The 11,639-nt window shown below is 34.8% G+C and overlaps 1 protein-coding gene across 1 annotated transcript in view; it reads right to left on the bottom strand.

Annotated features, from left to right (window-relative positions):
• Window positions 1-9,540, bottom strand: part of UFL1 (UFM1 specific ligase 1) — a 31,753-nt gene extending 22,213 nt beyond the window's left edge. Inside the window, exons 1-6 of the mRNA XM_079147124.1 lie at window positions 9,215-9,540; window positions 7,882-8,027; window positions 6,713-6,741; window positions 5,774-5,871; window positions 4,964-5,078; window positions 2,026-2,156 (exon numbers count right to left, since the gene is read on the bottom strand). Coding sequence (XP_079003250.1) covers window positions 2,026-2,156; window positions 4,964-5,078; window positions 5,774-5,871; window positions 6,713-6,741; window positions 7,882-8,027; window positions 9,215-9,291 — 596 coding nt within the window. The 5' untranslated portion in view covers window positions 9,292-9,540. The remainder of the gene's footprint in view (window positions 1-2,025; window positions 2,157-4,963; window positions 5,079-5,773; window positions 5,872-6,712; window positions 6,742-7,881; window positions 8,028-9,214) is intronic.
• Window positions 9,541-11,639: the final 2,099 nt, after the last annotated feature.

Consider the following 11,639-nt stretch of genomic DNA (forward strand, 5'->3'; position numbering starts at 1 on the left):
GCATGGTTCTAAATTGCCCTTTCCACAAATACTTGTTAGTTACAAAGAAAAATCTATAGCTTTAGAAGAATCCTAACAGAGATTTATCTATGAGTGATTACAATGTGCTCATCAGTAATTGAAAAACTAAATTGCATGCCACCTAACAGAATTCTATTCAAGAACACAGTGTCATTTCTGTAATATTCCTGCCAATCATGAGTAACTCGAATATCCACACACACAAACAAAAGAGTAGACAAGTAAAACTGAATTTCTACAAATAACTGGCCTATGATCCTCAAAAATATCAGTAAGATACCATCAAATTATGTGTCATGAAAATCAAGGAAAGACCAAGTAAACCTTCCAGATCAAAGGTGACTAAAGAGACACAACAATTAAATGCAATATGGGATTCTTTTTCTATAAAAAAATTTTAGAGCCATCACTAAACTATGAATTGGATCCAAAGACTAGACAGTAGTATGTGTCAATGTTAATTTTATGATTTGGATGACTGTATTATAGTTATATAAGATAATGCCCATTTTTGTAGGATAAACATAGTATTGTATTTGTGGTAACAGAACATCATTTCGGCAATTTCTTCACATACATTATTCCATTAGTTTTCGAACTCTCCCTAACCTTCTAGTGTTTTGTATCCCTGTGCATTGCTTGAATTATGTGCTCAATACTTATTGATTTGTTAAATGACCAAACAACAACAACAAAATAAAACCCAAAACAACAACAACGACAAAAAACAAATCCAAAAAAAGTACCATGGCTATCACTTAAAAAACGTCTGGAGTTAAGTACTACTACAAAGTCAAATAAAATAAAGCTAGAAAATACTTATTAGATATAATGATTGATCGATTTTGCAGTACTGGAGATTGAATCCAGTGGTGCTCTACCACTAAGCTACATCTGCAGCCCTTTTTATCTGTTTTTTACTTTTGAGAAAAGGTCTTGCTAAATTGCCCAGGCTGGCCTCAAACTTGAGATCCTCATGCGTCAGCCTCCTACAGCTGGGATAATAGGCATGCACCACTGTATGCAGCTTTAGATTTAATTATATTGACATCACTGTTATGTAAGTGGTAGAAGACAGTTGAATTTTAAAGAGAATGAAGGTAAGAAAGCGGTGAGTAAATGTAGACATCAATTTCAAGAGTTCACTTTAAGGTAAGGAAGAAACAGGATGACAGAATGGGAAATGCAGTTCAAAGTTTGTTTTAAAATGGTAGAAATTTGGACATTTTAAAGGCTGGTGGGACACAAAGCCACTGAAATAAAGTGTATGTCACAGGAGAGATAACTGAGAACATGTTTTCTAAAATCTATACTATAGTTGGTATACTACAGTTTGTCACATAGACATCAGAAATTCTAATTTTAGGAAAGTTAGTGATTTTGAAACTAATGTTGTTATTCATTAGTATTATAGAATGGTAACTTTTTTTTTTTTTTTTTTTGGTGATCCTGGTGATTGAACTCAGGGCTACACGCATGCTAGGCAAGCATTCTACTACTTCTACCACTGAACTACATGCTAGCCCTTAGAACATTAATTTGGTAAAGAGGCTTAAAATCATCTACCCCATTTGAGGCCCAGAGAAGTCAGATGAATGATGGATATGCTCAAGGTCACAGGGTTATTACTATGTTATACAGCTATAAGCCCAATTCTTCTGACTTTGCTAATTGCATGGTCTTTCCATGATTCCAGGATGACCTTAATATACTGTTCTACATAGCAATTTTTAAGCCACATTCTATAGATATGCATTTGGGGTTACGAGGGTAGCAAAGGCAGGAAAGGGAAGGGGATTGGTTGGAGAGAATTAGACTTCATTCTGGGACTCTGGTATCCCCATCCCATTTCACAGAAGCTCCCTTTCTACCTATGGGATCCTCAATGAAATTTTGCTTAAATTAAAACAAAACAAAAAACAAACAAATATTGAGTTGCTAGGAAAAGAAATGCAAACCATATCAAAGAAATGTATAAATCTGCATATTTTAAAACATGCTTACCGAGTAATAGCACTGAATAGTCCACGGATGCGTGCTTTATGTCGAGCTATAAAAGCTTCAGTGAAAATTACTCCTCTGTTATCAAGATCAATATGTCCATTGATAATTCTACCTAGTCTCTGAGTTAATGCCTGGGGGTAAAGATGTAAATTTTTATTAATATGAATAAACAAAATCACGCATATACATTTTTTTGCCATTTAGAAACATTTTTAATAGAAAAATGATTTAAAAATCAATTTACAAAAGACTAAAAAGTCAGTTTAATACCAACTTTAACTATAAATAACTAAAAGGGGAAAAACTGTCCTCTATCCTTCTGTTTTTGCTTCAAAATCTATGTCTTCTGCTCTTTGCCTTTTGGAGAAAACATTGTGTTGTAAGGCTGCCGTCTTTTGTATACTAATGCTTACTACATGCTGATGTTGTATCGTTGATAACTGAGAAATTTCAACAAGCATAAATTATAAGATATATAGACTAAAATGAAGTTTCGGGATCTAGAAAATCACATTAACTCATGCAGAGTCAAAAAATGAGTCAAATTACTTATATGATAAAAGGCTTGGTTATCCTATTAGCCCTTGTTAATAAGGTCTATTTCTAATGTGAAATAAAATAACGGATTAACCCGTTTTCTATATACAGGCAGCTTCCAACATATAAACACAAGACATATGCATGAGTATCAGAGAAGACCCTATCTAGAGCTTCAAATAATAACAGAGAAGAATAAATGTTATTCCAAGATTCTACATTTTAGGAAAACCTGACTTGAAAAAATTATTTTCTCTGGTACAAATATTTAGCAAAAGATTTAAACCTGAAGGTAATCTGGTTTCTTGGTAACCTGTTTTCAAACTGAGAGCGTATTTTCCACAGCTATACTATGCCTGGGGTCAGATGAGTGTGAAATAAGTTTGGACACAGTTCACATATCAAAATAAATTAAATCTATAAGTCAGCTTGGTTGATACATTCATGAGACAAAAAAATATTTTCAAACAACTTAATAAACTTTTAAAATACTGCCTGTGGTATTCAGGAAAAATTAGAACTAAAAAATATTAAGAACATATATACTTCTAAAAGGTATTTAGGAGTACAGTTTGATAAGAATTGAGATCTGGCCTGATGTCTTTAAGTGTTTTAAATATATAATGTTTTAAAAATCTGATGACTCTCTATGATTAACATATATTTATTCATGTGAAATAGAACTTGGGGTTCTGAAATGCTGTATAAAAATTACACTAAATAGCATTTGGAATGCAATTTGGGAAGTTCATTCACTTAATGTGGAGAGCAATCCTGTTTGTATTACAAATTAAACTCATGCAATCATGGTTTGGTAAGTTTTGTAAGCTGAATTTTCTTGAAGTGATATATATCTAAAATGAGATTTGGCTTTTCCCTTATTTTAGTAAATATGAAACTATCATTTATTGGGTGCCTCTGTTGTACTAGACATTTTACTTTATAGGTACATCTCATTGGAATTCATAAAAATATATAATTATTTCCATTTTACACATAAGTAACTTGTAGCACAAAAGAGATTAGTTTTTCTAATGTCAAATAAATAAGAAGTGACACTAAAAGGATTCAACAAGCTGTTTAACTCCAAAACATGTGCTTTTTACTCTCTAAAATGGACTTACACAATTTTAAAAGATCAAACTACTTAAAACAACAACAACAAAAACAACAAGGAAATAGCATTTGTTTTCAGGTAGCAGTATTATTACGCTATCAAGATATTTGAGTATTAAGTACCTGAAGTTAGGAGAATATGTGAGATTTCTTTGTTTTTCTTCCCATTATACTGACAGTTTAAAGAGGAATAAAAAAGATGACATTTTACCTAATAACCAAAGTTTGACTACCCAGATAATGGCACACACCAGACACAAGAGAGCCCTTCAGTCTATTCCCTTACTCATAGGGCTAGAGAGAGATCCGCCAAGACTGGCACAGGAGTGGCAGGACTAGGAACCTCTCTTCACTACTATAAAAATTTGTCAGTAGAGGTTTTTGAAGATATCCAACAGTTTGCTGATTTGGTACTGACTTTGCAAAATCAATTGGATTCACTGGCATCTGTCATCCTGCAAAATTATTGGGGCCTAGATCTCCTTACTGAAGAGCAAGGTGGCCTTTGCCTCTTCCTTAGGGAATAATGTTGTTTCTATGTTAATAAGTCAAGACTAGTAAGGGATAAGATAAGAAAGCTAAAGGAACCTAACTTAGCAACCATCTTCTCCTCCCCTGGAAGATGGGGAGGACTCCTGACCTGGATTTGGTCCCTTATGACCCTCATTCTCTTAATTGTCTTATATTTCTCCCTTCTTTCATGTTTCATTAACCTTTTCCAGATGTTTCTAATAGAATGTGTTTCTGCCATCTCAAGGGCCACCACCCTGGAAACTCTAGAAGATGTCCCAATGATGCCCCTTTTAGCAGGAAGCAGCCAGATATGATGACATCACCCAAACTCATTATACCCTTTTTAGAGTCTGGAATGAAAAAAATGGACTTACAAAACCCTCAGGCAAAAAAGTAGCTCAAAAAAAATATATCCCTCCAATGCTTAAGCAATAAAGCATAGCTGATCTGTTTAAAAAAAAAAAAAAAAAAGATGACATCAAAAGAGAGTGGCACTTTTGACACTTTGGACAGCAAATCCTTTGCTGAAGAGGCTGTCTTATCCAACGTAGGACATTTAGCAGCACCCCTTCCTTGCCTTTACCCACATGCCAGGAGTACCCTTTCTAACTTAAAATCTTTGGCAAGTTTTCTAAAATGTAAGTGGGCAATGGAAACTGCAGATACCCTGGTTAAAATTTCTATGCAGCTGATAAGAGAAGCATTAAAAACATTCATGCACTCATGGTACACTTCTTTGTTAGATACAATACCCTATTAAGAAAAAAAATACCTGTGTCAGAAAGTTTCCAGGAAGGTCATAGGTTTTACACAGTTCTGATATGGTTACCTGACCACTTTCTTGCAATTTATCATTTACTTCTTCTGCTAACCGATCCAAATAGTTGCTAATATTGAAAAAAGAAATGAAAAAACCAATTAGAAATAATGTTTTTCTTTATTTTTTGGATCTTTTAGGCTTATTTTCTGTTGGAATAGAGTATGCCCCAAAAGTAATGAAAAAGGTATTGGTAGATAAATATTCATTATTCATACTCTAAAACTTAATTTTTTACTCATCAATGTAACTAAATGAACGCAAGGTTAATCAAATGATAAATTTTGGGATGTTTTTCTAATATTGTAAAGTTTGTCATTCTTCATTAATATTTTTGGTATGAATGTGCTTTCAGAGTTAAGATCATGTAGAAAAATTGTAAAAGTTGCATTTTCTATTGCTTCTTATTTTCAGAGACATACAAGTTTATAGGAAAGTTGAAGCACATTCAAGGGAGAATGTAGGCTATCAAGAGTGACAAACTTTGGGGTAAAACAAAGAATACACATTCAAGGGAGAATTTAGTTGATCTCCAGAAGGAAAAATAGCTTTGCATTGCTTTAATAGGAAAAAAAAGACATAGTTTATATTATTTGCAACTAGGTATTCCACATAATTAAGCATTTACATTTTCAGTGGAATATTTATAAAGAAAATCAGCACTATAAGAGCTATAAATAAAATGCCTAACTGGCTATAATTGGTCTACATTTAAACAATATTTGAAAAAGAAAGAAAAGAAGTGCTCCTAGATAAAGTACTTACTCATCTATCAACTGTCCCAATACTAGCTGGACATGCTTTTCTGATTTAACAATGTCACCAATTCTATTCTCAATATGAATCAGGTCCACATTAATTACCTGGAAAATAAATAGAAATTCTACTAGCATAAATTTGTACTGTTTCTTAAGTTTGTTTGTTTTAGCAGTACTGGGGATTGAACCCAGGGGTACTCTGCCACTTTTTTGAGACAAGATCTTATTAAGTTGCTGAGGCTGACCTCATACTTGCTATCCTCCTGCCTCAGCCAGCCTCCTGAATTGTTGGGACTGCAGTTGGGTGCCACCATGTCTGGCTGTTTGTAAATTTGAAATTATATATTTAGACTACGCTTTTAAAAAAATTACTTAGACAATTTTGAATTTATTTGGAAATTGTTAAGGGTCTCAAAAAATGACTTATTGCTTATTTTTGTTCAGTTCTGAAGAATTCTATTTTCACATGCTAAAAATTTATATTAAGCAATAAACTACAATTTTCATACAACAGACACCATTTCATACAAGATTTCCTAGCTTCTTATATATAGCGTACCTTGTCAACCACACGTATTAGTATTTTTTGAAAATATCTTCTACTTCTATTTCTCTATTACTTCCACATAATAGAGACAACAAATATGAAACTCAAGAGACTGATTTTTCTCCTGAAATGACACAGACCCTAAATTACATAAAATGGAAACTACTGAATTTATTTGGTAAAGAATAAGCAAGCTGACCAAGGAAGAACCTATTAAATCAATTCAATATATCATAATTTACTTGATTTAATGCATTAGTGAGGACTGTGACTACTTTTTTTCATGAACATTATATAAAATGATACCAATATTAGTCAATGCTTTTAAAGGCACTGAATAAATTCACAAGATTAAAAATTAAGAAATCAAGGCAAAAATTTTATAAATTTAAAATTTACCTGTTGCAGATCAACAATGTTTACTCGACCTTGAAAGAAAAGACATTCACTTATTTTAAATTATGTCTAAGTACAAAGCAGCTAAAAAGTGTACATTCTCATAGATTTAAGTTTTGAATAAAGTCTTTTTATAAAGGACACAGAGTCACAATAATTAATGTCTTTAAATATAAACCATTTGCTAAATCTTCAGGCTGAAGCCAGAGACAATGATTTAATTTTTATTACATAAAAATAAAAAGGATATGTATGAACATCCACTGATATACAAGTTGACTACAGAGTTATGGAGGGTATTGAACTCCCTTCACAACATAAAATTGATCTACTTTGACTAAAGAGATATTGATGATTAAATTAATTATTTTTAATAATAGTTTTTCAATTATTTGAACCTGAAATGTAGGTTTCTACCTACTAGCAAAAGAAAATTTATTAAATATCCCCAATTACAGCTCACATTTTATTAGCACTATGTAGGAAGATAAAAAAGTAAACCATCACCAAGGTAATATGCAAAGAAGAGCTGCTTTCACAGCTGCTTATATTTTAAACAAATTGTGTCCCGTTTGCTCAGTAGTTTGTCCAAATATTAAAAAGACAAAGGAAAACAGTGGTGTGTGTGTGTGTGTGTGTGTGTGTGTGTGTGTGTGTGTTACGTGCTAACCATAATAATAGCATATAATGTGATGGGTGATACACTATATAATATTGAGTTACCTAGTTTGTACTACTTACAAAATAAATGTTTTAAAAAATAAATATGGTAATACAGCCTTGGTTTTGGGGAATCTGATCTTTTTAAATTAAAAAATTTAAATTTTTTTCTCTTTCACAGATAGTATCTGGTAAGTGGCAGCTAAGTACACTACTTTGGTCATAAAATAAATTAATCAATTATAAAAAGAAATAGTCAAGAATTCACATATAATACATGGAACTCAAAATAATAAAAATACTTTTTTGTAAAGTAATATTACTTGAGTTTCTTTAGATTACAGGATCATGTTTGTGTGAACCCCTCAAAAACATTAAGCTTGATTACTAAGTTAACAATTGAGATAGGTGTCCTATAACCCCCATATAATTTAGTATTTAGAATTTAAAGATTTTCTGTGTTTCTTCCAAAGGTCTGGGAAACAAAAATAAAATACTACAAAATTACTTACCACCTCGGACATGTAGCTCATCTCTCATTTCTTTACTAATTTGGGCTGGCGTAATATATTCCTTTCCATCGAGTGTATGAACTACTTCTAGTTGTTTCTGGGCAATCAGTTTATTCACAATCTCAATGCAGTTCCGTTCTGACAACCTGAGGGGAAAAAAAATTTTGAGGGTGAACTTAACATACTGGTGTTTCATAAAATTAACACAATGCATGTAAACAGTTTTCCAAAACGTTTGGGTAAGGAGTCGCTAACTTCTATATTATAAAACATTTATCTTTTGTTAGTATAACAATACCAGTTTAAAAGTTAAAAAAAAAAATCTATCCAGGGTAAGGAGATTTGCACATTCTTATATCATTTACTTAATTCATATCATTTTTACTCGATTTCAAATTTGCCTTCTTTTAGGCCTTCTTTTAATCTTCAAATCTAAATAGAAAATTTTGACATGTAATTTACATAGGAAAAACAACTGCCCTATGCTACTTTAATTTTCTGTTTAACCCAAATCTTTTAAACTAAGTGCACACTAGCCTCACCCATGTACTTGGCCTAGTAAAACCACAACTACTACGGTTAGGTACCCACACACTTACTGTGCTCTAGTTTCTGTTTTTGCATCTCCCAGCGCTACAAAATACGAAATATAGCATGAAGGGACTACTGACTGCCTTCAGGACGAGAAGCAATAAAATGTCACCGGTAAGAAATAGTCACCCGTTAAAAAGGATTCTATTGGCATTAGTAAGTACGTTCTATAATATTGAAAACTAGAGTTAAGGTGTTCCTATTATATCCCCCAAACGTTCGTGGGTTTCTAGAAAATGTCAGTGGCCTGAGATCCCTAAAAATGACAGATGGCTTCACGGGTCTGTTCTAGATCTGTTACGGTAGGCAATAAATAAATAAATAAATAAATAAATAAATAAAGGATCACATGCTATTTGCAGAGTACTGTATCTGGGGTTAGTCTCGCCTTCCAAGCTCATTCTAAGTCAGGAAGTGTGTAGCAGGGAACGATGCCGCAGTGACTTGGTAAGGGGTGGGAGAGGAGGATAAGAGGGAGACTCAATAAACAGCCCTAAGTCACCAGCCTAGGCCATCGCAGAGATGGGGCGCGCCACCATCTGGCTGGAGCCAGAATGAGGGGCTTCCGCTCCGACAGCAGGACTCCGAACTGCGATCCAGGCTCGGTGCGAAGGGAAGAAGCAAGAACGTTGACGAGAGTTGGAAGGCCCGGAGTCCAGGACCAGGGATCTAAGCTCTAGTTCCACGCGTGTCCACCCAGGGCCTAATTTGGGCTCCACAAGGGAGAGGGAGAGTCTGGCACCTCTGCGTGGCCTCGGCGAACTGCGCCCGCTGGAAGTCAGCCGCCAACCGCCTGATCTCTTCCCAGGCGTCCGCCATCACGGCCTGAGTCGCCGAGACTCGGAGTGACTGCAGACACGTCAGCCCAAGGGCTACCGGAGGCGAGGTGGCGAGACGGAACGGGCCGCGCGAAGGGACAAGAGACTCCTCTTCCGACGCACATACCAAACGCCAGTCAGGCTTGCAGGGACAACGGGCCCAAAGAGCTGCGGCCCCGCCCACCCGCAGGGGCGGTGCTTGCCCTGCCAGCCCTGGAGAGCCGACTTGCAGTCTGGGGTTGAGGATGAGATTCGGCAGAAAGAGCGAATTAGTAAAGCGTTTCTGAGATGCTTGCGTTATTACTGATGTTTCTGCCGCGTGATAAATAAACCACGTTTTCCTTCTGTCCTCCGCGTGTGTGTGTGTTTTGGAAGGGGACGGGAAGGAGATGTGCTTGTGCCTGCAGTCTGCATCCCCTCTTTCTCGTTTAACTTTGAGCCGTCCACTTTATAGAGGGAATCCTGTTGATTTTTACTTGGGCACCGAACGAAGTACCTTTTAGGAGGCCTGTGGGGGCACACTTCTGAAAGTAATCACTGTTTTTTGTTTGCACAAAATGACTACTTTGATACCATAAATGCTGTCAGATTGCTTTCGTATATTCTAGAGACTTTCTTATTTCTCTTTAGGGGAAGATTAACTCCGTGAAATAATGAAGAAATGTAAACATAAGAAGTGTACCTGGGTATGACAGCCCCGGAAGATCTACTTTAAGATATTTACTCTGGAGTATCTTTCTATTGCCAGTTTGCTTGTATACTTCATTAAAAAAATACATTATCCTTTTTAATTTGAAGCCCTACTCATAGAGTTGGTAAAGGGGAATTTTCTCAGTTACTTTCCCTCCAAGTATATTCTTCTGGATAATGCACATCCAATACCACAAATACATTTGTCTATTAAAATTACTGGCTTAATTTAAAATATAGAAAATCAACTCATAAAATCTGTCATCAATTACTAAACAACGACACTGTCTGGCGACCTGATGATAGATCAAGAGGTAAAACGCCAGAAATCAAAGAGGTAACTTGGAAGATGGCAGTGTGATTCCAAAGGCATAAAGGTTCAGAACAAGCATAAATACTATTCCTAAAACATACTGAGCCAGGAGAGGTGGCACATCTCTGTATTCCCAGCAGCTCAGGAGACTGAGGCAAAAAAATTCCAAGTTCAAAGCCAGCCTCATCAATTTAGTGAGGCTCTAAGCAACTTAGACCCTGTCTCAAAATAAAATATAAAAAGTAATGGGGATGTGGTTAAGCACCCCTGGGTTCAATCCCTGGAACAAAACAGAAAAACAAAACAAAACAAATACTGAGTCTCTATAGATGTCATGGAGCATACTGGTTGATAAGACAGTCTCTCTAAAACAAATAAGTAAAATGAAGAGGATTTTAAAACATAAGTAATTAACAATGAAGAAAAAGTTCTAACAATGTTGGGAAGTACAGGGCACTATGGGACCACTAGGTAATCCAAACTTCTTTCTTACCACATGAGACTGGCACAAGCAGCTTGGAGTCAACTTTCCAGTAGCATCTTCTGCTGATGCTGCTGCATACCACATGTGGAATTATGTGGGTCCAAGACATACTAAGCCTTTTCCAGACTCCATCTTTTTTTTTTTTTTTTTTTTTTTGGAATGCCTGTCTACTTCCTTATCTCCTGTTCCTCTCATTATTTTATAGTATATTCTTCTATGATGTTCCCACTTAAAAAATTCTTTAATGAAAAATTTTAATTCTCATAGACAGTTATTCTATGTGCTATGTTCCCCAAATTCTTTATTCAGATGTCTCTATTTGCAAATGAAATTATATCATAATTTATTTATTTCTTTATTAACTCTCTCAATAGTCTCTGAACTCCTCATGACAACTGGTACATAGTACATTGTATATTTTATAAATGTTTGTTACAGGGATAAGTCAGTTTGGGTGTAGCAGTATCTATGGTCCTATGGTGCTATGTTAATATTATTAACATTTACATTTATTCCTTAAAAAATGAAGACCACAGGGATAATTCATGGTTATATTTCCTGGGAACTCCACTCATTCTGTCCAATGTGGTAGTTACAAGCCATGTGAAACTTTAAAATTTAAGTTAATTAAATACTTTGATTAATTAGACCTTCAGTCTCACTAGCTACACTTAAATTGCTCAATAGTTCATAGACCATGACTATTATATAATACAGTAAGAAATATTTTATATGACTAGAATAATGGTAAAATTCCAAATAGCTATTAAATATGATATTGGAGATTCCTTTAAAGAATGAACTTTGTGGACATTTGGGAAGTAGAGCTTCCATTCCCTACTAAGTATTCTAACAGCTGTGG

This window comes from Sciurus vulgaris (genome assembly GCF_902686455.1).
Source record: "Sciurus vulgaris genome assembly, chromosome: 7".
Classification (NCBI taxonomy): Eukaryota; Metazoa; Chordata; class Mammalia; order Rodentia; family Sciuridae; genus Sciurus; species Sciurus vulgaris.